This window comes from Eremomyces bilateralis (genome assembly GCF_010015585.1).
Source record: "Eremomyces bilateralis CBS 781.70 unplaced genomic scaffold P152scaffold_42, whole genome shotgun sequence".
Lineage (NCBI taxonomy): Eukaryota > Fungi > Ascomycota > Dothideomycetes > Eremomycetales > Eremomycetaceae > Eremomyces > Eremomyces bilateralis.
Genome location: NW_022985108.1, coordinates 46,595 through 71,167, shown reverse-complemented (window position 1 = coordinate 71,167; position 24,573 = coordinate 46,595). Strand labels below are relative to the sequence as shown.

General features: G+C 53.0%; 10 protein-coding genes across 10 annotated transcripts; 6 read left to right on the top strand and 4 right to left on the bottom strand.

Moving 5' to 3' along the window:
- Nucleotides 1-333: 333 nt before the first annotated feature.
- On the top strand, nucleotides 334-1,630 carry P152DRAFT_256249 (uncharacterized protein). Its single transcript, XM_033674742.1, has 5 exons — nucleotides 334-607; nucleotides 661-755; nucleotides 834-991; nucleotides 1,052-1,452; nucleotides 1,535-1,630. Exons 1-4 carry the CDS (start codon nucleotides 517-519, stop codon nucleotides 1,332-1,334), a joined length of 627 nt encoding a protein of 208 aa, XP_033529762.1. The 5' UTR covers nucleotides 334-516; the 3' UTR covers nucleotides 1,335-1,452; nucleotides 1,535-1,630.
- P152DRAFT_256337 (ubiquinone biosynthesis hydrox) lies at nucleotides 1,590-3,689 on the top strand. The gene is made up of 3 exons (XM_033674744.1): nucleotides 1,590-2,809; nucleotides 2,993-3,030; nucleotides 3,108-3,689. Exons 1-3 carry the CDS (start codon nucleotides 1,844-1,846, stop codon nucleotides 3,421-3,423), a joined length of 1,320 nt encoding a protein of 439 aa, XP_033529761.1. The 5' UTR covers nucleotides 1,590-1,843; the 3' UTR covers nucleotides 3,424-3,689.
- A 148-nt stretch (nucleotides 3,690-3,837) lies between these two features.
- Nucleotides 3,838-6,476, top strand: P152DRAFT_462863 (vacuolar sorting protein-like protein). Its single transcript, XM_033680429.1, has 4 exons — nucleotides 3,838-4,084; nucleotides 4,143-4,338; nucleotides 4,472-4,683; nucleotides 4,737-6,476. Exons 1-4 carry the CDS (start codon nucleotides 4,010-4,012, stop codon nucleotides 6,237-6,239), a joined length of 1,986 nt encoding a protein of 661 aa, XP_033529760.1. The 5' UTR covers nucleotides 3,838-4,009; the 3' UTR covers nucleotides 6,240-6,476.
- A 1,727-nt stretch (nucleotides 6,477-8,203) lies between these two features.
- P152DRAFT_453137 (uncharacterized protein) lies at nucleotides 8,204-8,593 on the bottom strand (the record flags this gene model as incomplete). The annotated part of the gene is made up of 1 exon (XM_033678342.1): nucleotides 8,204-8,593. One exon carries the CDS (start codon nucleotides 8,591-8,593, stop codon nucleotides 8,204-8,206), a length of 390 nt encoding a protein of 129 aa, XP_033529759.1.
- A 3,212-nt stretch (nucleotides 8,594-11,805) lies between these two features.
- Nucleotides 11,806-12,666, bottom strand: P152DRAFT_256037 (uncharacterized protein). Its single transcript, XM_033674740.1, has one exon. The coding sequence runs from the start codon at nucleotides 12,511-12,513 to the stop codon at nucleotides 12,016-12,018; it is 498 nt and encodes a 165-aa protein (XP_033529758.1). The 5' UTR covers nucleotides 12,514-12,666; the 3' UTR covers nucleotides 11,806-12,015.
- A 3,061-nt stretch (nucleotides 12,667-15,727) lies between these two features.
- Nucleotides 15,728-16,457, bottom strand: P152DRAFT_255970 (uncharacterized protein). Its single transcript, XM_033674739.1, has one exon. It carries the CDS (start codon nucleotides 16,308-16,310, stop codon nucleotides 15,924-15,926), a length of 387 nt encoding a protein of 128 aa, XP_033529757.1. The 5' UTR covers nucleotides 16,311-16,457; the 3' UTR covers nucleotides 15,728-15,923.
- Nucleotides 16,458-17,849: 1,392 nt separating this feature from the next.
- Nucleotides 17,850-18,063, top strand: P152DRAFT_477597 (uncharacterized protein; the record flags this gene model as incomplete). Its single annotated transcript, XM_033681598.1, has 2 exons — nucleotides 17,850-17,854; nucleotides 17,904-18,063. 2 exons carry the CDS (start codon nucleotides 17,850-17,852, stop codon nucleotides 18,061-18,063), a joined length of 165 nt encoding a protein of 54 aa, XP_033529756.1.
- A 1,092-nt stretch (nucleotides 18,064-19,155) lies between these two features.
- P152DRAFT_406114 (uncharacterized protein) lies at nucleotides 19,156-20,448 on the top strand (the record flags this gene model as incomplete). Its single annotated transcript, XM_033676855.1, has 2 exons — nucleotides 19,156-19,488; nucleotides 19,528-20,448. The coding sequence occupies 2 exons, from the start codon at nucleotides 19,156-19,158 to the stop codon at nucleotides 20,446-20,448; spliced, it is 1,254 nt and encodes a 417-aa protein (XP_033529755.1).
- Nucleotides 20,449-20,575: 127 nt separating this feature from the next.
- P152DRAFT_255950 (uncharacterized protein) lies at nucleotides 20,576-21,200 on the top strand. Its single transcript, XM_033674738.1, has one exon. It carries the CDS (start codon nucleotides 20,704-20,706, stop codon nucleotides 21,070-21,072), a length of 369 nt encoding a protein of 122 aa, XP_033529754.1. The 5' UTR covers nucleotides 20,576-20,703; the 3' UTR covers nucleotides 21,073-21,200.
- A 129-nt stretch (nucleotides 21,201-21,329) lies between these two features.
- On the bottom strand, nucleotides 21,330-24,290 carry P152DRAFT_453135 (uncharacterized protein; the record flags this gene model as incomplete). Its single annotated transcript, XM_033678341.1, has 1 exon — nucleotides 21,330-24,290. One exon carries the CDS (start codon nucleotides 24,288-24,290, stop codon nucleotides 21,330-21,332), a length of 2,961 nt encoding a protein of 986 aa, XP_033529753.1.
- Between the last annotated feature and the right edge of the window lie 283 nt (nucleotides 24,291-24,573).

Genomic DNA, 24,573 nt, shown 5'->3' with positions numbered 1-24,573 from the left:
GCAGCACTAGCGTCGCGTTGTGTCGTCGCCGGTCTATCGTCTGATCTGTGGGCGTTTCTCTGTATTCCGGCACGCAGGGATGCCCTGTGCCTAGGTCGCAAAGAGCCCGTGATGGGCGTCTGGCGTCGTTTGGGGCCGCCGAAAGATTAAACGATCTCCATGTCCTTCGGCCTTCGTGTCTCCTTCTGTCTTTCCCTTCACACCTTCGCTGAGAGTCGTCAATCGTTTGCAGTGTGATTCTACTTCGCTTTTTTGTATACGTTCTAATAATTTCTTGTTCTTTCGCTCGCTGTATCGATCGTGTTTAGCATTGAAGGAGACCAAGAGAAGCGTAAGTTGACTGCTCTTCAGCTCTCACCTTCCTAGCATCTCCCTGCCAACCGAAGGAGAATACCAGACTACCTCCCCTTCGACATTCAAGGCTCCATTCGACGATGTTCTAATCTAAACTCGCATTCCCAGGCTTCTCCTTACTTGTCGACCACTTACACGAATCCGTTGTGCCGCAATTCCACGATGAAGTCGTTCGCTACTCTCGCCCTCTACGTCTTGGCCGTCGGCCTGACTGACGCTCTCGACCTATCTATCGTGCCGACCGCTACCAAGGGTACGCATCTCGCATCCTAAACCGAAATGACCATGCTCTGACACTGTATAAAGATGCTTGGTGCGTTTCACAGAAAGCACAGTGCCCTCTGCTGTGCCTACAATACCCAGGAGACAATGGCGACACCATCACGAACACGTGCGATTCCGTAAGTTCAAGCAGCCCGCTCGCCACATATCCATATCGTCTCTAGATTGATAACTGACCTGCCATATCCTGGCCACAGAAATCCCTCGCCTGGAGCTGCGTCTGTTCCGTCAACGGCCTTACCCCCAACATGACCCAATACCACCTCACCATCCCCTACTACATCTGCACCGAAACGAACAACCAGTGCAAGAACCTGTGCGCGATAGGCGACGGCGCGTGCGCGACCAACTGCGAGTATGTTCCCCTCCCTTCTACCCCTATCCCTCCTTCCTAATATCGGCTAACCCTACTCAGAGTCAACAATCTCTGCGGCGCCCAATCCCCCACCCGCATCAACTCCTCCACCATCTCAACCACCATGTCTTCCACCGCCGGCCCCACGGCCACCGACGCGGACGGCAACATTATCTACAGCGGCTTCGGTGGCGATGCCGCGGCTACGGGTTCGAGCGGTGGTGATAACGGCGGCGGTGTGAGTGGAACTGGTGCGGCGTCGGGATTGTATGTGGAGGGACCGGTTGTTGGAATGGCTGCGTTGGTGGCTGCGGTTGGGTTGGGATTCGGCATTCTGGCCTAAGCGGTTGGAGAATTATAGTGTGTGCAGAAGAGAGAGCGTAAAACAATGGTTTGGAAGACGCGAGAAGAGACGTGGGCATCCTGAAGATGCGTAATTGCACTAGCTGTCTCGGGCCGTGGTAAGTGATAGGAGAAGGGGATGGATATCGAGTGGAGGATTAATTCTCGCGAATCGTTGCATTTGTCTTATATTTGTCTTAGCGTGGGGTCCAAGCCATCAGCGACATTGGAATTGAGCATTTGAAGCGCCAACATTAATCATATATTACATCTATTTCGCAACACCAGAGTGGAAGCTCCTGTTGATCTTGATATGACTTTGCTTCCATCGCCAGCAGCTTCCGATCAGTTGATCGTAGAATCCGTGCAGGGATCCGCCTCAGGGTCCACAGCCTCCAACTTTCGAACATCACCACTTCACACCGGCAACATCAACCGCCCAGCTTTGTCCAATTTGACAAGATCCGACGTTCACACCTCTATTACGCATCTCCGCGTCCTCCATCTCCAATGTCTCTCCTCCGCCCCACCACCTGCCTCCGCTGCGATCTCCGCCTCCTGTCCCTCCCATCCATCTCCAGCCGCCGATCTCCCCAGCGAACACCCCGTCGTCGCACCTATGCAACGCTTCATAACACCTCTCCAGAGATCTTTGACGTCGTCTGCGTCGGCGGCGGCCCCGCAGGATTGAGCCTGGTCACCGCACTGAAAGCGTCGCCCGCTACCGCACGCTTGAAAATCGCCCTGGTGGAAGGACAACCGGCGCAGGAATGGACGCCGGAGCCGAGTAGATATGAGAACCGCTGCGTGTCGTTGACGCCGCGGAGCGTGGGATTTCTGGGTGATATTGGCGCGTGGGAGCATGTCGACAAGTCACGCATCCAACCCTATACCCGCATGGATGTCTGGGACGGCGTCTCCGACGCCCACATCTCCTTCTCCGATCCCCCACCCACCTCCCCCTCCACCATCGCCACAATGCTCGAAAACGCAAACATCACCACCGCTCTCCACCGCCGCCTCTCCACCCTCTCCCCCCCCACCCTCTTTCAACCCGCCAAAGTCGCCTCCATCTCCCTCGGGCCCCCGCCCTCCCCCGACCCCACCTCCCTTGACCTCTCCTCCTGGCCCCACCTCACCCTCAACACTGGCCCCACCCTCGCCGCCCGCCTCCTTGTCGGTGCTGACGGCGCCAACAGCCCCGTCCGCACGTTCGCTGGCATCGAGTCCCGCGGCTGGGACTACGGCGCGCATGGGGTGGTGGCGACGCTGCAGCTCGCGGACACCCCAGATCCGCCAGAGACGCGGACCGCATATCAGCGGTTCCTACCGACCGGGCCGATTGCGCTGCTGCCGCTGCCGGGGAACAGGGCGACGCTGGTGTGGTCGACGAAACCGGAGTTAGCCAAACGGTTGAAGCGGATGAGCGGCGAGGATTTGGTGGCGGCGGTGAACGCGGCATTTCGGTTGTCAGTGGCGGAGATGGGGTATTTGGTGAGGATGGAGGAGGGGTTGGTGGAGGAGGTGGAGTGGCGGGAAGGGCTGCGGGAGAGAGGGAGGGGGCGATTAGGGGACGGGGGACGGGAGGAGAGGGAGCCGGGGAGGGTGGTGGGGGTGCAGGAGGGGAGTGTGGCAAGTTTCCCATTGAGGATGAGACAGGCGGATTCGTATGTGGGGGAGAGGATTGCGTTGATGGGGTAAGTACCTTTCGTCACTTACATCTTCTCCCTCTATTATCTTGGTTTTCCTGGCTGACTACTAACTCGTCTCTCAGCGATGCTGCCCACGTCACCCATCCCCTCGCAGGTCAAGGCCTCAACCAAGGCCAGATTGATGCGCAAGCTCTCGCGAAGATCATCGAGGATGCGGTGCTCCATGGCGAGGATATCGGCGCGCTCATGACCCTCGAGCGGTACAATGCTGAAAGGTATGCGGCGAACAACGCCATGTTAGGCGTCGTGGATAAGCTGCATAAGCTATACAATGTTGGATCGGGGCCGATTGTTGGCTTGAGGTCACTAGGATTGAGCGTCGTCGATAAGGTTGGGCCGTTGAAGCGGTTCCTCATGAAGCAGGCGGCTGGGGTTTGAGGTTGTTTTCGCTATCTTTGGGAATAGAAAGTTGCCCAGATGGTGCCATTACTTCCAAAGAGTATGAAGCCCTGTTTTTTAGCATTCTGTGTATATATATTTTACATTTATCGCGGTCGGAGCTACAGTAGATCCCGATATATCTCCCCTGACTCAATGTAATACCACCCTATGTATGACATGGCATTTCCATATGACACTGTGGGCATTATCTCGCGTTAGCTAGGTGCTTATATCGAGCACTTGAATATTACCCTCTAGAGCCAATTCCGCCATTTTCAATTCAAGTGCTAGCTAGAACTCGTCCGAACGTGATCTGATCGGGACACAGCACACAGCCACATATCAGAAACCCTAGCCACACATGAACTGCGAACCTCCAAGTTAAATCACACGTCCAAGCTCTATCAAGATCAACAACTTGCAAGCAACGCAACCTTCGACAAGAATTGGATTTTCAAAAGAGATCATCCTAAAACGAAAGTCATCGCAGTTGGGGAATCATAGCCTTCCGTCTACTGCGGGCGATGAGGTGACATGCCATCAGTTGCCCTGGCTGGGGAGCAGCCTTCACCGTAGATCAACCATGGCGCGAACCGTCCTCGAGGCCTCCGAAATAGGTGAGAAGGCTCGGAGAGACCTTCTGCTTCTCCTTGAAGGGGTCAGTGACTCGACTCGTCCACATTTCCCCTCATCGAAGTTGCTAATCGAGCGCGTAGGTTCGAGGCAAGAAGAACCTCGTCATCGAGAAGGGCCTTGCGGGGACGTTGGGGCTCTTCGTTAAGTTCTCGACGCTCCAGGAGTATGGGGTGGACAAAGTGTTTTTCTTAGAGAACGATAATGTCGACTCGTCGCAGAAGAATATCGTGTTCTTGGCCCGCTCGGATAATTTGAATGAAGTCCATGCTATTGCAAGTAAGTCAAGCTTTGTCTTCGCTATTTCTTCCCACTTCACGTAGTCAATGCTAAGGTTTTTATGCGGTTGCATTGTGGAAATCCTTGCCTTCCATGGACTTGCTTTCTAAAATGTATCGCTGACAATTTTCAGGTCAGATCAAGCGGCTACGTCAAAGTGGTCAGACCGAACATGAGATATCTATATTCTGGGTCCCGAGGAGGACCTTAGTCTCGGATCAGATTCTCGAAGAGGAGGGCGCACTTGGCGATGTCAACGTCTCGGAGTATCCCTTATACTTTGTTCCCGTCGCTGAAGATATACTATCTCTGGAGCTAGAGAATAGTTTTCGAGATCTATACCTGGTTTGCACGCACCATGTCCTTTAGTTTTCCGGCATGTTCTAACTATCCTCCAGCGCAAAGATCCGACGTGCATTTTCACTGCGGCGAAAGCGTTGATGTTGCTGCAACAGCACCATGGGCTCTTCCCTCGTATCACAGGGAAAGGGAACAACGCAAAGCGACTCGCCGACTTGCTCATGCGTATGCGGTCGGAACTCACAGCGTCATCTGACTTTCGTCCCTCTGGCGCCGGCTACGAACTAACTCCCAGCAACACGATCGAAAGCTTGATCATTATAGACCGAGAAGTTGATTTTCCATCTGCTCTGCTTACGCAGTTAACTTATGAGGGACTGGTGGACGAATGTTTTGGGATAGAGTCCAATCAAATCGAAGTTGACTCCTCCGTTGTAGGCACTGCCAGCAATACGACTTCCCAAGGGTCATCGTCGGGACCCGGATCAGCATCACAGCCACTTCGGAAGAAGATCATCCTTGACGGCACTGAATCCCTTTTCAAGAGTATTCGGGACACCAACTTCGCAGTTGTCCCCCAGGTACTCAACTCAGTCGCACGTCGATTGCAAAATACATACGAGAATCGACCCACAGCGTCGAAGACCACTGCTGAGCTCCGGGAGTTCGTCTCTAAGCTCCCGAGCTACCAATCCGAACAAACTAGCCTCAAGCTCCATACCAACATTGCCGAAGAGATCCAGAAGTTCACCCAATCTGAGATCTTCACCCGTATTCTCGAGGTGCAACAGACCGTTGCCGAAGAACTAGACCCTACATCCCAGCACGACACCATCGACGAGCTAATTTCCCGCGCCATCTCCCTCCCCACCGTTCTCCGTCTCCTCTGCCTCGAGTCCACCATGTGCAACGGCCTACGACCCCGCGACCTGGACGCCTTCAAACGCGCCATCCTCCATGCCTACGGCCCACAACACCTCCTAACCCTCTCCCGACTCGAAAAAATGGGTCTCCTGTCCACACGGTCCGGCAGTGCTTTCACTCCCGCGCCACTCTCCAAATCCGGCTCAGGGACGAATTACTCCTACGTCAGAAAAGCACTCCATCTATACATGCGCGAGGTCAACGAAGCCAAACCCGACGATATCGCGTACGTCTACAGCGGCCCCGTTCCACTTAGCGTCCGCCTCGTGCAATGCGTCCTCCAGAAACAATACCTTGCCTCCCTCTCCAACAAACACCCTGGCGCCACCAACGCCGCGGCCTCCGGCGCCACCGCACTCTCGCAAGGCTGGCGCCCCTTCGAAGAGGCGGTGAAGCAGATCAAGGGCGCCACGTTCGACGAGGTTCAGAGGGGGGAGGAGAAGGCGGTGCGGGCGAAGCAGATCTTGAACGGGTCGGGATCGACGGAGGGGAAGACGGTGCTAGTATTCTATTTGGGGGGGATCAGTCGGGCGGAGGTGGCGGCGTTGCGGTTCGTGGGGAAGCGGTTGGTGGATGAGGGGCGGAGGAGGAATTTGGTGATTTGTACGACGGGGATGGTGAGTGGGAATGATATGATGAAGGCGGCGATTGCGGAGAGGGATTTCGGGGGGAGGTGAGGGTGTGTATAATTCCGTGTAGATGATTATTGCACCCACCACCTACCCTCCATTGTTCGAGAAGACTGGTTCCATTCTAACCTCAAATACATGTGCCATCTGATCAGTGCAGACTGGTTCTGGCTACAGGACACCCAGCTCTTCAACTATGACCATAGGATGATTTGATAGCTTACTCCCAATACATGTATGGAGATTTAGTTCTGCAGATCAATGTCGCTTGAGGATGACTCCCGGATCCCCAAGTAATTATGTGCCATCTCGACTGCGATCCCTGTCTGCAACTGGACCCTCATTCCCTGATCCTCAAGCTTCATCCTTACCCAAAGTTCACCCCACATTCATCCCATGCTGATCGGCCGCGAGAAATTTACCAAGCTTGGAGCTCTCCAACAAGGATGGAGCTTAGGAGCTGAGAGAAGATGTTTCAGAGCCTCGTTGAAAGAAACGTGAGGACTCACGGCACTTCGACGACTTCCAGAAAGTCTATCTGGTGCGGTGGAAATGCCTACCTACCAACGGTACTATGTCCAATCGACTGCAGGAAACCAGGTGGATGGTCTGATTAACGCGGCTCTGAGCACCCGACACTCAGTAGAGCAATAATTCCCTGCAAGGAATTTGATATAACTACAGAATAAAGTTTCTGGCTTTACGCCTCATTGCGGCTCGGAGCCTGGGACCTGCAGGGCTGGGCGCATCAGATCACTGAACGGTATGATCTCAACTTCTCGAGGATTCTTGCCGTAGGGAATGGGCTTGCAGGATCAAGTAGGAGCTCGTGCATCGGCGCCACGTTCATCCTTCAATCTTCGATCATGACATATGCTCACGTTGGAATAGCAAGCGCAATCGCATGGAGGACAGAGATAGCTCCTTGTCTACGCTCGAGGAACCTGGAACTCTGACGTGATATGAAACATTTGGAGCTGAATAGAATGTTGGACCGTGCTATGCGGGAAGTCGAGCCGTGTCTCCAAACCTTGAAGGCCAAACCTGGAGAGAGAGCGCACTTTGAAGCTAAAAGTTTACTATGCGGAGCCAGGACAGGAGTTCCGGAATCGAAAGCGCAAATAACCTGGCGTTTTCAGCCTTCAGGCGATTGGGCTGGTCCCTGCTGGCCACATGGCATCGTGCGTATCAATACGGTGGACACTGGACATGGAGCGAACTGCATGTCTAACTACGAACCGCTTCGTCAAGCCGCTTCCTGACCAAGTATCCTAGTTCCTTTGAGGCTAGACTTAACCAGGTGCGTCGGGGAAGCCAGGCAGAAACGATGATGTACTTGCATTCGAGATGGTGATACGGTGATATGCTACAGCGGAAGAGGTCGTCACTCGTCAGTAATGTTTCGGATGATCAAGCGCCATGCGAGTATTGTATACGTGTTTGGACTCGGGGGTGCGGAAGGAGTTCTGGTGCGGGTCTGCAGGATGGTGCAGGATGGTGCAGGATGAACAGGTACGTACCACCCCGTATTGGAATCGGTGAGGCCCAATGGGGGAACCAGACGTCATCACGAACTGGTGGGGTTGGGGCGCCATCGTTGCACATGCGTACATCTAACAAAAACACGACCAAATGCGTTGAAATGATAAGATAGGAGTAATATTGCAGATCGGAAAAAGCATAATACTCTCGTGTATTCGATCCGCTCTCAGCCTCTCCCTTCTTACTATCAGAATCCTTCCTATTTTTCTGCGGGCCACAGTCTGACAGATGATAACTGATAAGCCCCTTCTCCCAAGACAAATGCAGGAGAAGTATCGGGCACGCATAATGATCATTAGAAATCAAACGGATTAAGAATCGAGGGAAAAAGAAACAAGCCGCCATCCGCACTCAAATGTCTCCACGACACCGGGGGATTATCCAGCCAATTTGATCTCCCTCCACCAGAACGATACGTCGTCCCCGCTTTCATGCTCCCGCGCGTCCCCGCCCCGCCCCCCGATGATCACTCAATCCATATCAGCATAGTCCCCCACGCCTGGCTCCCCCCCGAAATGCACCGGCCCCAACTTCAAAAACCGCAGCGCGGATCCCGTGCTCGTGGTGGACGAGTCGCTCGTGCGGCGCTGCTGGTCAACGAGCATGATCGGTTGCTCGGGGACGGATGGGAGTGCGGGAGGGGAGGGGAGGGATGAAGAGCGAAGGTGCGAGGAGGGGAAAGAGTCGGAGTGGACGGGCACCAGGCAGAGGAAGGTGGTGGGGGGGGCTTCCATGCTGGGGGAGGGGAGGGAGGAGGAGATGGAGGCTTTGCGAAGGGGGGTGGTGTGAGCGGCGGAGGAGGCGAAGGGCTCGATGTGGCAGTCGGTGCCGGTGATTTCAGACATGATGGCGGCGTCCATGGTTGAAGATGAGTGGTGGTAGTGGATTAAGAGAAGGGTTAGACAGTTGGGAGTCGAGGGGAGTCTGGCTTGAGAGTTGAGGGTGCTTCTAGGAGTGATGAAGTTCGGTGGGATGACTGTTTATATAGATCTTGAGGGCGGGAAGTTCTTATCGAATGAGGCTAATTGATTAGGCAGTCGATCACAGTGCTAGTCCTCAACCAAGGATTTTCTGAATCGTAGGGGATGTGTTGCACGCGTCCGAAATCTGATATGCACGTGGGCAAAAGCCGTGGCTATAGACGTGTATGTGGCTTTTGTTGAAACCTTTTGTCGGCGCTAGAAGAGCGGGATCTGACGCAAGTTCATGCACGTCGAGCGAGCTGGGCTGTCGAAAAGTGCGGGGGTGAAAAAGATCAGGAGAGATGCTGGAATGCGACGATAACTGATACGAAATGAGCATGCCGTCCAGTCTATATACAGCGAACGAGGACGCTGCCGGGGCCGCGTTGGAGGGGTCCGACGCGAATGATCGTCCGGATCGTAGAATGAAGCATTAGTGCCGACCCGAGTTCACGATGAAAAGTCGGAATGGTCAGGCAGTCCATAGCGGGGACCCCAGAAAGGTAGGTTGATCCGGTGCATCTAGATCTCAGGGATAGCACTAAATCGAGAACTTTGTGATGACGCCCGTGACAGGAGGCGCTCGTGCGAAATGCACCATTATCTCGGCCAGTTGCGGCATAGAAGACGGAATTACCAGACGGCATATGAGCAGCTGAATTAATATCATTCATGGAAAGTGATTTGAAAGCAAGTTCTTATCAGGAGCGTTTGTCTTTAGAAGGATCGTGAAAGTTATCAGGGGGATAGGAAGACGACGACGGAGGCTGGCAGGATGTGATCTGCGGGGTTACGGCTTGAAGTGGGATGGGTTTGTTCCTACTCCACTCGCAACGGCTTCTCCAGGACGCTTGGACACGAAATCTGAATCTAAGATCCGTGGAGCCAGTGGTGAGGATGGCCATCTGCCTGGTGACCTGGTCCATTTCTCGATTCCTCCATTGTAATGGTTGGAAATTAGGGGTTAGGCCGCAAATGGTTTCCCTCAACAAGCATCTGACAAGCAAAGCGGGACAGATCTAGGCCCGATATTAACCGGGTCCCGAGTCTTCTTCGTCGATCGAGGCTGGATCGCGACGATTGCCATGGCTGGAGAGAATGACGATAATTTCTGACGATAACTGTACATTATCACGCAGCCTTAAGGAAAACTTCTCGCGAATCAAAGGAAATTGAGGTTGACGGATGGACGGAAAGGCCCGGGGAAAGGGACTCTGGGGTGTCATATTTTAAGAGCTGACTCGCCGCGATACGGGAATAACAGAAGAACTTGCTTGCTGGGCTTCTACAGTCTGACGAGATCTGGACATCTGGAGATATCGGTTGGAGATATGTACTGCATATGATCGACAAACTTAACGGAAGGTTGACGATAAGCTGAGTGGTGCTTTGCCTTAACGCCAAGTGCTGATGGCCGCCCAGTAAGCCGCATATCAAGCTGAAAACGAGCAAGATGTTGAAAACTAGAAATCTCTACCCAATACAATTTCAATTTAAAGAAGATAATGTTTTCCAACGGGAATTCGGCGCGGTCCGAGATCAGATGTCGAACCCTACAGTCTGCAGAACCTCAGTTGACGTTTCGGCTGATGTCGTTCGAGAGCTTGAAAACCACTATTAAAACCATCTGCTGATCTGCACCACCACCACCCCAGCCAAACACACAAATCGCAGATTCTATACTATAGGCATCGCAATTTCGAGCCTTGCAAAGTCTAATGACACGGACATCTAAATCTCGACCGGTTCAATTCGCATCGTCGTTTTAAGGATGTGGATCTCGGCTCCACATGAAAGGTCAAAGCCTCAAAGGACACAACCTTCAGCGCAATCAGTGATCCTAGTCCGCGCAAGATATCAATGTCAGCATCTTCAAACAAGCGCTCTGAACTCCGTAACAAGGACCATCTATCTGGACCAAGCGCCTAATTAACTCCTTACACATACTATTTCCTGGAACTCGCAATATCCACCCTTTCAAATGTCGACTTCGAAGCAATTGGTCTAATCAGCCGCGTATGTTACATGGCATTGGGATCTGACCTCGGCCCGTCGTGAAGAGCTAGAATATCCTCTCTACGAGTCTACAAGACTCTAAAATCTCGGTTATTATTAACGCTGTCTCAGTTCCCCTCCCTAACGTTTCCTTGTTGTCACAATTCGGCAGTCGGCATATTGCATTCAAGTACCATGATGGTCTAATATGTATGGGGCCAATTTGGCTGCCATGCCGAATTCCTGGTCCAAGGCCCAAGCGGCAAGCGTCAACATTCAATTTGAATCGTCATCGACCGTGCAGATGTGCGGCAACTCTAAGTCATTAACCAACCAGGGCAAACTCCGGAATCTGCCGACCATATTCAACAATCGTAATTTGATACTGATACAACTGAGTTTTCAAAGGTCCGAGCCCCGTGGATATCGTACTGGGATACGTCTCCTGGTTCAATACTGTGTATCAACAAATGTCCGTTGAACCATGAAGTCGCCGAGAACGATATGACCGGTCCTCTGCGGCTAGTGACAGCGTCGAAAACAAGCGACACCTGTGACCTGTCACCTGCAGACACGCGACTGTGCCTCTCAGGTACCTTCCTCTTCCCTGTCCCGCTACTCGTCCCTTATCCGACTCCCAGCCTGGGCATCTGTGCTCCTTCAATTCACGCATCCGGCTCCCTCTTCCCCGCAGCACTACGCTGAGGCTTGACCAGAATGAGAAAACGCCGCCGTACACCAAGGCGATTTGCCGCTGGCCCCGGACCAAAAATCCCTGCCGCAGCGGGGATGGTTCAGACAAGCGCGGATTCGCTCACGATCAGGATATTTTGCAAGAATTCTGTTACATATTTCCACTGTTCGTAGCGTGGGCGACGGTTGGAACTTGGATGACGCAGTTTTCATCGCATCATGGCATCCAAACGCATTCAACCCTTTTCCCGTTGCCGTCAATAACTCTTGCGCCCCTTCGTCGACTAGGTGAGACTGGATTCGCGAGTCCCGTGATTTTTTACTTCACGGAATTGGTGCCCATACTTTTTTTATCAACACAATACCCAAGTCCGGTTGGGGAGCGAGCGGGAAGGGCTGCTAAGTGTTGAGAATGCCGCTGTGCGCAACCACGGACACGACATGGCGGCTAGGGTGCCATGTGGCCGACGGATATGATGTTTAACCTGAATCAGACCCATAATTGGTTGTTTGGGCCGTTGCAATTCGGGTCGCACAACAGGATGATTGGCGAGTTTCTACTCATTTAGGTCTGGATTCAGGAACAGTTCGCGGTGCTCTTGACCTTGTTTGACCCTTATTTTCCGGGCTGCTCAAGGATTCGAGATGTTACCGAGCGTCGTACATACAGACAATCGACAATGGGCAACAGGGAAGCCTCCCCAACGTAGCCGTTCGAGAATTGAGCGATTGCTCCAAACGAAGGGCGCGATCACCCGATCGGTTCGACTCAAACGCAATATGCGTGTCAACCAACGTTCATGTCCGTCGTCGATCCGCCATGAATCCTCCAGGAAACGGACCTCCGACCAGCAATTGCCGATATCTTTGACTGTTGAGCCAGCGCACGGGACGAGCAACGGGAATGTAGCAGCATCCAGGTCCATCAAAATGGAGACGTCGGTTCCCAATCCCTCTCCAGCCTCCCAATCGCAGTTTCGTTGCCGTCCCAGGCCGTCATGCCCTGATTGAGGTGTGGTTTGATGTTGAGTCCCCAGCAGCGCACGTTGGAACGGAAACATGGACTGTGTCTGGTCACAACCGCCTATCAGCTCTCCGAACCCAAAGATTCCGAGGGTAGGAGTTCGCATGTGTCCGCATTTCCTTGGATGTCTGTGGTCGCCGTCTGCGGAATGAGAGATCTGGGCATAAACCTTGGACGTTCCAGAAGCATGAGGTTATCGCAGGAACGGCAAATTTCTGGAACATGAGACGTTCGGTGGTACAGGCTTACTTCTGTCAAACTTTCATTTTACAAACCGAAAGTCAGTAATATTACGCCTACGCGGCAAACCCTTCTCCTGGGGATGCATCAACTACTGCACGGCGCGTGGGGGGGGAAATGGTACGTACCTCATCCCCTTCTCAACGATGCAGACAAGCATCGCTGCATCATGCTATTCCTGCAACCATCCAATTGCGGAGAATTGGGGCACAGACGGCTCGGTTCCGACATGCCGCGGAATTTGGCGCCGTTTAGATGCTGCAGTTGAACGGCCCTTTTCGTGTCCGTCACGGCTGCTGACCTGTGTGCTTCTGGTCGTCGTCCGCAACTCACCATGGCCATTGGACGGCGGCGGATATTGGGAGGCAAAGCGAGAGTGAGAGCAATTAGAAGAGCCGGCTCGAGACCCAAAGTCAAAGCTCTGTAACTCCGTCTGGATCCTGGACGGTCTATCTGCCTCCAAGTTCCCAGATCCCAAGTCGTAACAATGGTCGGCCATGGAAGTATCCGTATTACTTGCGGAGATCTGACCTCTGTATGTGTGTGCTGTGTAAGTCAGCACGATAGCTGCCGAAGGGGCAGGGCTTCTCCATAATTTTCTAGAAATACAGCCTCCCCTTCCATGTAAAGTAGATTAGCAGAGGATGGTCTGGTCACCGTTGGCTTTCGATACTGGACACAGAGGTTATGTGTGTCCTACATCCAGTCGAAGGATGAAGGGTCCAATACCCCAGCAGGCCACGCACCCTCTAAAGGAACAAGTTACAAGGTGTACGGAGTCCTAGTAGGTACCTACCTATTAGAAACCAGGGTAAGCTTCTCTAGTGGAAACGAACGTTTACGGGGGTTGGTTGATCAAGGAAAAGACGCTCAAGGCAAGGAATTATTGGCCGTGTCTGAGGTTTTTTGCCGCAGGGAGGGCCAGTCCAGAGCCCAGATGTATCCCTCTGTGGCGCTAGCGTTGCCCGGCATCACCATTGGTCTTCCGCGCCATCTTCATCACAGGGAAGCTGGCTACTCATCTATTGAAGATGGCATCGGTATGACCCTGGCGTGGTCCCCATGTCCCCGGCATCGCGCCCGAATAGGTGATGGAAGGGGCCCTAGCCTGCTACCGGAGACTGATTGATCACTCCTGGGTCGAATGGCAAGAGTAACTTTTTGGCCCGTATGTAATATTGTACAAGGACTTTCCACGTTCCTTGCCTCTCCAGTCTCCATGTCTGGTTTTCTGGTGTCTGGTCTGAGTGGTCTCCATGGTTGCTGGCCTTCCCGCGTGTGGACGCGCCAAAACGGCTGTCCGTACCCTTCCACGTCTTTTGCGAATCCAGGACCTCCAGACGAATTAGACATGCCTGGCCCGTCGCACTCAATGTTGCAAACGGGAGGCAATAACAATCTAACTCCTGGGTCTTTGGAACCTGTGGCCTGTTCCCGTTCTGTCATTTCCGTCAATGACCTGGACTTATAATCCCACGGACTGCTGTTTGGAACGCTGTTGGTTTTTTTTCCCGCTTGCTTTTGCTGCTCCCCATTCCTCCCCGACATCTACTACTATTGCATGTCTACTCCCGGCCTTGGACATACCTACATCTGAAGCAGCATCAGAAGACGAAGCAGAAGAGATACTTGTCTCTCATGTGTGATGTGCCTTTGAGATCCCTTTCTTTGCTTCATATCACCTACGGGGTTGCATCCGCTCCGCCGGTCAGCACCATATTCCCACCTAACGCCGTACCTTGCCTCGATTACCTCGATACTTGTCAGGGCCGAGGGGAAAGCCGCATCTATTACCCACTTTATTAGTATCCTTAGAGGCCCGGTGAATGGTGCCTCTCTGACACCTCACATCTTCTTCACCTGTCACGACCTCACTTGCTCTGAGTCTTGCCAGGAGCTTGAAAAGAGGATAAAAGAGTCGCGGGCCGACCTCGTTGATCTGTTGTGGTTTCGATTCCTTGCCTCGTCATTCCGGAAAGCCCTCCCACGCATCCGATCCACGAAACCGACATCTTTCGGTTCTCCTACGCCTATTCTTCGAAAACAATTCAATTGCTGAGGCAATCTACCCCGCTACCAGTTCAATTGTGACGATCCCCGCCGACCCTCACCGGGATTTCGACGCCCAACAAAGACCAATTGCAGAATCCCAACTCCGGTACCAATTGGCTGTACCTCTACTTGGGGCTCCCATCTCTTTCATTGCTCCCGTCCGGTAAAAAAGCCCCGCCTCAAGGACGTCCCGCAGCGCATTTGCTGCGAACACTTCAATCGCGAAGATGTGTACACGAGTAATTCACGTATACGGATGTGGTCATTACATGGACGATGGAATTGCACCATGTGCTAAATCGAGGACGCCAGGCCGGACTTGCGGGCCGAACGAGATCAAGACGAAACAAGTCAAACACGACGAGAAATGCGACGACTGCGATCCCTGACTGCTCCTCACCACTAAAAATTGTCCCACACAGCCCTCCGTTCGAAGAAGAGGTCACGCTCAAATTTTGCTGTTGGTCGGGTTTGGCTGCTTTTCTGCCTGGTTCCGGATTTTGAAATTGAAGAGGGAATATTTGGGATTGGGAAACAAATTTGAAAGGATCGGCTCCATACCGTATCTGGGAAAACAACGGCAGGCATTTTTTATTTCGCGAACCAGCAGCCAACACGCAGAAGGACTGAAGGGACGACAGAAGAGGCCCGAAAACACATCCAACGACCGCAACGAGACGAGCTCATTTTCTTTGGTGCATACCACTTCCCATCCTCCCGGCTTATTCCCCCTTTTCGCCGAGTCGTTGTCATACCACTGGAGTCACCATTGCCCTCGCAACGAACAGGACAAGAAAACGTGTTCCTGATTGATTGTCACGCCTGTCAAACATCCATGGTGTTCAACTGTCAACGGGCCGTCGGCCACAACACCGCCGTAGCACGTTACACAAGAGACGCAGCCACCGCAGCGAACTTCAAACAATCGTTAATCCAACGTGGTGAGCGGAGGGATTCCCGGTGATGCCTGAGCAGCGAGCAATGAGAAGAATGGCAGGGAAAATTTCCAGCTATATGGGCGGGATTGGTGGGCTCGCGAGAAGGAGGGATTTAACAATGGGACGCCTAGCTGTCAACAAAGAAGCCTATCCGATCGAGCGTGAAGGAACTGGGTATGGATTATCGACGCGGACGAGTGACACAGCATGGTCGTATTATACCACCAACACATGGGAGAATTCCGTAAACGCGGGTCGTTGACATTTTTGGTCTTCCTTTCGATAATTATGCTTTCTCGAAACGTACAAGCGGCCGAACACACGAACCCGACGCGAGGGTCACGCGCTGAATGTAGTTTCGACCATTGTTCCCGCCAGGCGTCAAAGCAAAATCGAAATCAAACAAGAAATCTCCGTACGGCACAACCACGCAGCATGCCGAAACCCCACCCGCTGGCCGTTGTCGCTGTTTATTGCAATCTTCCGCTATTTCGGGAATCGAATTGTTGTTCGTGGAGCGAGAGCTCATTCCCTTTTCACTTAGCCTCATCGGGCGCTGCTTTTGAAATGTTGAGCGAGTTGGCTTCTTCGATCTCTTCCCCACGCGGAGATTATCCACGAATACTGAAATGAACACCGTACGATGGCTAGCTTTCTCCGTAGCTTTCTGCATTCTCCGCCCTTCCTTTCTTCCTTGAGCGTCCTTCTGAGCATTTGCTGGCGCTGGCTAATCGGGATGGTTATACGAATTCCCGCTCACAAAATGTGCTTTCATGGATATCAGGAGTCGCTAGCGAAGCGAGTCAGATGGGACACACTTCTTCTTCTTATTGTTGCAATTTGGATTGTGGGTATTTCATAGAATGGGCAGTCTTTCAATGTTTTGAACCCGAGCTTTTTGGATATTGGGCGTTCTAGATTGCGACTTTTTTGGGAGGACACAAAAGCAAATGGCCTGGCTTGGCTGATTACGACATATTGGGCTTAATCTCAAACAATTGGCTTTTGTTCTTTCTGAGAGAATCCGATGTACGACTTCCCGGTTTCACGAGTTTCTCATCGATGATGTCTGCAGGCCTGCAATCCTGCAGCGCGGCCGCATGGTCTTCGGCGGCAAGGATATGATTATGAGCAAATGCATATTTCTTTTGCCAATTTTCACATGTCGAACTGCCTTTCCACTGTCTTTCCTTTGCGTGAGATCGCGATCCGATCCACCAAAACCAAGTTCTTGAAGCATTCGGCCCGAAGCGAAGGCCTGTCCGCCCATGTACCATGTACGTTGCTCGAATATCCTCGCTTAGATGAAGCGCAAGCGGACAGTCCCGAATGGGAAAGGAATCTAGGCAAAAAATTCGTGCTGTGCATGTTGACCATCCGGTAGATGTATCTTTCTATGTGATCGCCACTCATCTGTTTAGATCTCACATTCGGGATGTACCAGACTCTCCTTCAAGCAACCTCCTTGCCCATAAAACGTGGCAACCCATGTGCACTCATGGTATGTACCGTGGTACCCTCCCTACCGGTTCCATCCTGAACCTCGGAATCTCGGCGAGAATGTGTTGAGAGCGACTCTTCCAATGAGGCCCGTTGTTGGGAAGCCGCATGCAGACGGGGACGAAGACAGCATGGCCGCAATACATGACGTAATATGGTGGATGGCATTGCATCTCGCGTCCTCGCAATTTTCCACAATTAATGGACGAAACGTTGTTAATGAGGGGGACATGGGCGCGAATCATGATGCGGATGGATGTTGCGCAATTCGGATCCGATACGCAAATACCTTGGATGGTCGTGTAAGGTTGGCCGGATTACGGGCGGATTGTCGTTCTCGTAGTGCGATGGACCGAATCACCGAAGTACCTCCGTTTCTATATTGGATGGCATGATAGGCAGGCGATGTGGACTTCATGAGACCGTCCGATGTAAACCAATGCCTGGGCTGTGATGGATAAATGTCACACCAGGATACCCGACGTGCCACCGTATCAAGGGTGCTGTTAATGAGAGAGTAATCAGTCCCAGAAGCCTAGGTTCAGGGTGACATGGTCCAGCGAGGGATTCTCGACCGATGTCCGGTAGTCTACCACTTTGATACATTAGTAGTGATATTGTGGCGACTGAGACATGAGACAGGTAGATAACCTCAGCTCGACACGCCCAATTTGTTGAACTGATATTTCGCCCACAGTTGAAGAGGCTGTCTATGCGGTCAGAAGAATACTTTATTTAAATATATTTCTTACATTGACGATCAAAGGCAGGAGAGCCGCTGGATCAATGCGATCCCTGCGAAGATGTTCAACGGTAACTGCTTGGTAGAGATCCTAACCGTCCAACATATATGTACCGGTACGCTCATCGGATGTACCTACATGTATCTCAACAAGAAGTGCTTCAACTTGCCGTTTTCCCCCTAGATGTGCCGTTGACTGTCATACCGTCTGCTATCGCAGCACACCATCTTTTCTCTGTGACCGAAAAGCACGCTCGCATAATCGCCATCGCAACCTTTACATCCCAAGCTCTTTATTGAAGCACCCCACTCGATTCTGACCATTCCTTACTTCGCCCGTCCCGTTGCTTAACTACCCCATCACCCTTGCGCCGTCGCCTGGTTCCAATTGGTCCGGGGATGCGCGTCGTGCTTCCAGTTCAGATGACTTGCGTTAGTAATTAGTAGTTTGCAGATGCTGGCGAAATATCATATTTAGCGTTCCAATGCCACTAATTCGAAGCAACACTTGCGGGGGAAGATATCAAGGTTTGGCATGCTTCCTGGGGACGTTTTCAAGCGGGGAGATGCGGCGATTCTCCGAAAGACCCTATAGTTGAACCGGTGTGTACCGTCAATAATTAGGCGTACAAGAGCGAGAAGGGTGACGATGAGAGGACGGTGATAGGACAGGTGTCTCTATCTGACGCAATATGAGATACCCAGTATACGATAATATGTCATATGTCAGATAAGAGCCATCGAGTTCATGGCTGCGATACTCGACAGGCATCTTGACGACGGACAAATATTGAGCTTCTCGAGCCTTGCTATCGATATTCGATGCCTGCCGTGCAATATATGTGGTACAAAAACGGTCGATGCAGACGCCACCAAGCAAAAATGGAAGCGTTGTGTTCGGTAGGATGGAGCGTTTTAGGGCTTAGGGCAAGACATCGGAAGGAGATGTCTATAGCTATGGTATCCTCGAACGCGAGTGGTCGTCGGTAAATTATCCGGATGTGGTGCATAGTGCAGAGAGCAAGATAGAGGTGAGTGATGCGTTGCAAGTTGCAACCAACATGAATGGTGAAGCGTGAGAGAAATAGGAGGTTAGGTGGAAACGGAAATGGCAAGTTTAGCCGAGTCATTTTGATATTCCTCGGAGTAACCTCCGTTAAAAGGAACTTGCTGCAAGTAACTCACGTCCATCCATGCAAAATTCAATAAACTTAGTACATGAAGACGCCTACCATACTGTCTATTAGAATTATATTCTGATGACAATTGGAGCGTCATGTCGGTAGAGCTTGATTGGGAAGCCCTTACATCAGGTCCTGATGGAGAAGCCCTCGCCGCCCAGATTCGCGACTTCATCGACGACAAATTCCAAAACATCCCTTTACCCCGGTTTATCAGTTCTGTTCGCGTCCATTCGTTCGAATTTGGAAGAATAGCGCCGGAAGTCGAGATCAAAGATATCTGCGATCCTCTCCCGGAGTTTTATGACGATGACGACAACGACTACAGTGACGAGGAGGATTCCGCGGAGTCGTCGCACTCCGCGCCCCCCACGCAGGCATCCCCAGTAGAAAGAGATATCCAGTTAGATGCCCGCCAGAATCGATCAGTGGAAGAGCATGGGAAACCGAGTCGAAAGACACGCAAGTCGCAATCTCAGCCACCACCCGGCGAAGACCTCTCCTCCAGCACCGCCACCCTACGCCCATCCGCCCATCAAATCCACCACGGCCATCCCCGGCAGTTCCCACCTCCCCCTATCTCAGGAGGCACCGCCAATTTTAGCTACTTCCACATGGGTGCCGGCCTTTCCGGCAGCACGACACCCCTCGCCGCCGTCGCGGGCGCGAAATTCCCCAGCCACTGGCATGAATCGCTGCCGCTGCGGCGCGACTCCCCGGACGCGCGACGGCCCAGCCATAAGCATTCCGTGTCCACCAGCTCCATCACGCCGCCCTCGTCGCCCGGGCTATCGACGCGGCCGACCTCGAAGCAGCGAACGAGTGACAGCGGGTCTAGCGTGGGGGACGATGGGGAGCTGAACTTTCAGGACTCGGCGTCGGCGGGGGAGCGGGATGCGGCGTCGAATGCGCAGCGGGAGCGGAATCCGACGGACATGCAGGTTATCTGCCATGTGAAGTACTTGGGGGATGTGCGGCTGGCGTTGACGGCGGACCTACTACTTGACTACCCGATGCCGAGCTTCGTCGGAATCCCGCTTAAACTGAACATCACGGGTGTGTCGTTCGATGGGGTGGCGATCCTGGCGTACATCAGGCGGCGAGCGCACTTTTGTTTCCTGGGCCCGGAAGATGCGGAGTTGATGCTAGGAGAGTCACGGGTGGGTGAGAGCAACACGGCTGAGGGCAACATGGCGCAAGAAGACGGAACCAGAGGAAGGCATGGGCTGTTGGAGGAGATTAAGGTTGAGAGCGAGATTGGGCAGAAAGAAAATGGCAAACCGGTGCTCAAGAACGTTGGAAAAGTCGAGCAGTTCGTGCTGCAGCAGGTTCGACGCATCTTTGAAGAGGAGTTGGTTTTCCCAAGCTACTGGACGTTTCTTGTCTGAAAAACGCTACGAGTTCTGCCAAATTACCTGTCCCGTCCATCTCCAACTCCCGATATCCATGCGCACGCGGCAGGGAATATTGTCGCCAATCGTCGCAAGGGGCAACGACCTCAACGCTCTCAAAATATCTCCCATCAATGCGGCATATCGGGAAATTCCCCATCCCCACTCACACTCTCGTCATTCCACCCCGTACGACGCCACCCTCATCACCTGCTCACGGGTGCGGCCCCGGCACTGCGCAGCGGAAGTGACATGTCAGTCGAAGCGTATGGCACACTGCTGACCTCCACGGGCGAGGAGTCAGACCACAATTGTTCATCCGTGTCGCGTTGCACGGCGATATCTTGTTTCCTGCAGCGGCATGGTTGCTCTCCACGCGAGATATGCGGTGCCGCCGGGGGACCGGAACACGAGACTGCATACAAGGGGCATTGTTGGGGCGGATCCTTGCAGTGTTGCCGTGGATGTGGTGGCATGCAGATACAGAAGGGCGGTTGCTGTGGAACGGTTGGGCTAGCGCGGCTAAGCGCGTGGAAGAGGCGAAGGGAGCGTTGGGAGAGTGGTCATCTGGTGAGGGGTGCGGTCTACGGAGTATTTACTTGCAGATGGCCCATTGTTTGAATTAGAGAGCTTTTGCAGGAAGGGGGGAGGAATATCTGATTAAGCAGTCAATCTACCAAAGGGGCCGACCAGAGTGTCTCATTGTAAAATGGAATGCTTAATAATTATACAAAAGACTCCAGGCTGATGAACAAGTGAGCCTCGTTCTGTCTGTAGAGAATGTTGTTTTCCGTGGAGACCTAAGCGGTGTCCCAACATCGAGAATCGTGTCCCCAAGTCCATGACTTCATATCCATCATCAAAGTCAATTCCCTTTTCTAGAATCCGGGCACCACGAATCTCACCCCGAGCACCACATACTCCTCCCTAAAATCCGCACATCGCTCATCTGGCACCTGCCGAATCGGCAAATGCTTACTCCCCTCCTTCGCACTCTCATCGACCTTCTTCCCGCTCCTCATCGTCCTACTACTGTTCGTCACCTCATTCCCTCCGTCCGCCGCCGCATCCCCCCAATCGCCATCCTCCGCATACGTGATGACGGCCGACCGACACAGGTCCGGAGTCTGGAATTGCTCATTAGCGATGACGTGCGCTGGGCCGGATTGGATGCCATAGCCTCTCGCGGACACTGCTAGACCCGCACCTCGTGGCCGACGGGCGGTCGGCGAAACCGACTCGGGGGAGCTGTGGCGGTCGTTGTCACTGGATTCTGAATCGGATACTGGGGTTTGGGGGATGCGGAATGTGACCCTTCGACCCGACCTCGTTTGGGAAGATGTCGTTGGAGGGCGGCTGGACTTCGGGGGGGATGGAGGTGGCATGAGCGGAATATCGAGCTGCGTATCGTTCACTGGGGAGTTGAACGCCGCGGTGTTGGATCGCAGCATAATGATCTCCTTGTCGGGAGATATCAGCTTGACGGATGGTGGGTGCGCATCTGGAATGTCGCCCTGCGGGTAATATTCCCTGAAGAATGCGCGGATGGGAGACGACAGGTTCTCCCTCCGAATCACCTTATCGGCGTACTTGAACGCGATCGTCCGGATTTCGGGTCGGGAGGATTCAGTCGTTGGAGTCGTGTCGTCCTGCGCCGGCGTGCTGCTGTCCTGAAATGGGGATGCGTGCTGAGGGCTGAACATCCTCGGGGGGGATTGCTTGAGCGTGGAATTGTTGTTCTCCGGTTCGCTTGCGAGGAATACTTTTTGGGGTTGGAAGTTGGGGGTCACAAGATCGGAATAGCGGCGCTTTCGGCCTGACCTGATGAACGGCTGGAGGTCAGTGGAATTGTTGGATCGGGTAGAATGATGACCGTTTAGGCGTCCAGTTGTGATTTGGGCGATGTTGGATATGATCTCGGCAGGAGTGCCTTGCATCGGGATGGATTGTTCGCCGAGGGGATTTTCATCCGACATGCTCTGATTGTTGGCCATTCTCCTAGTGATGGGCGTGATTTTCGGTACGAGATTCAATCCGTTTCGCTTCTCTTCAACTGCATTGTCCATCTTGCCGTTCATGAGAGCACTGTCGTCTGTAGCCAGAGTGGTTTTCGAACGTGGAATTCCCGTCGTGGGACTTTCGGTCCAAACAATGATTTCCGGACTAGGTTTTCGCGGAGTCAGGGGTGAAATATTACCGTTACTGCGCAGGTTCATAGGAGGGCTTGCTGGTGGCGGCTGGATGGGCAGCGGATTTGGTCCATGGAGAGTGAAAGACTGCTTGGAGGGTAGGTCAGGTTTCTGGGAGGCGTCTGTGGAGCGATCTAGGCAGAATGGGTCTGGCAGCACAGCATCGTTGGTTGGAGCATTTGCGATGGGCTGAGGGCTATCATCAGTTCGAGAGGGAAGGACTGGCAGCAACGCGACCTCGTCGGTGACCCGATTTGTTGCCGATGTGATGCTACTTGACTGATTTCGATCGACCAAGATCTCTTCACTCTCGGCCATTATCGTGTTATCAGCATCCATATCAACATCAGAGTTATTAGCCGTATTTTCCGGCTCTGCTCCGTTTCGCAAAGCCGATTTTGCTCGGTTTTTTGCCTCTCGTTGCGCCCACTTCTCCCTCCAGTGTCGCAGTCGGACTGTTGCCCAGCACTCCCTTTCGCTCTCCCGAACTGGTGGGCTGGGCGCTGGACGATTGTATCTAGGATCTTTCGACACTGCAGGATCGGTCAACCAAGGGGTGCGAATGCCCATCCCTGCTTTGATCTTCCCTGTGACGACCATGACATCTATGACGGCGAAACGATGACTTCCCGATTTCTGAAATTGCGCGAACTCCTCCGGCATGGGCAGGCTTGCAAGACTTTGAAGATATTCAGCGGATGGCGGATGACCACCGGATGCGTTAAGACCATGTTTGTCCGCTTCATAGAGCAGCGACTGGGCGATTTGGTCCCAGCGTTCTTCAGAAGTGGATTGCCGAACTCGGGAGCGCTGACGTGAACCCATCAGCGACCCATTGACCTCGAGGCCCGGCGGCACCAGAACCCACGGGCGCTCCACGGCATGATGAGTCCGTCGACCTGCCGCAATGGAAGTGAAACAGTGGGGCGTTTTGCCGTCCGTTCCAGTGGACGAGGCTTTCAGTTTAGGTAGGAAATGCTTAGAATACAAGACCGAACACTTGGAAAGCGTGCCATTGAGATAGGTGATGACTTTGAGGTCGCGCTGTCCGTAGGGACGAAGATTGTTCGTCGAGATGGAGATGCAGGCTGCAATTGCATGGGGAGAAACCAGTGGGATGTGGAGTCCGGCAGCGGTGTGTGGACGAGCCAGGTTGAACGAGAGCAACAAGGCATGAACACTCGGGCTTAAGGTCCTCTCCGTAATCTGTCCGCGGGGAAGTAATGCCTGCGCTGCTTTGTGTGTGATCCTAAGCCGTATACCCTTCTGAGGATCCGAGGGTGTCGTCCGCCCTAGAGAAGGGGATATGTCCGAACCGTCTTCGATTGATCCTGTAGGTTGTTGCGTATTCGGGGACGGCGATTCCCTTTGATCAACACTGGCCACGACCATGTAGAAAGGGACATCGAGACACTCCGGGTTCCCGAGAAAGCCGAGCGCTCCTCCCACGTCGGCATCAAGGCCCACTGGGATCGGCTTCTCATAGAGTGGGTGTCCCTTGAGCAGCGCTGCAGTTCCTCGTTCTTCCCTTGCGGAGACTTCCGGGCCTCGCTTTGTCGATAATTGAGCTTCGGTGGCTGACAGAGTAGACGAAACCAGATCAGAATGGAGCAGCCGAACACGGATGCCCCTAGCATTGAAAGTCGGCATGATGATGAATCCAGTGGTTTCTGACTTCCACGCAATTGAGGGTAGCAAATGAAGAATGTAGCTTGAGTATCCTGGTGATAAAGAAAGAAGCGATTGAAAAAAAGGCAGCGGAAATTGATTTCAAGATGGAAGGTGTGTTATCGTGTTGTGTGTCTGTGTGCCGACGGGACTTCACGATCTCGTCTCTCCCCAGATTAGGAAACAACGAAACACCTCAGTTGCACTTTCATGCGTGCCACATTCACTTCGCTTCTCATGAAGTCAAATGCCGCATAGCGCTGGT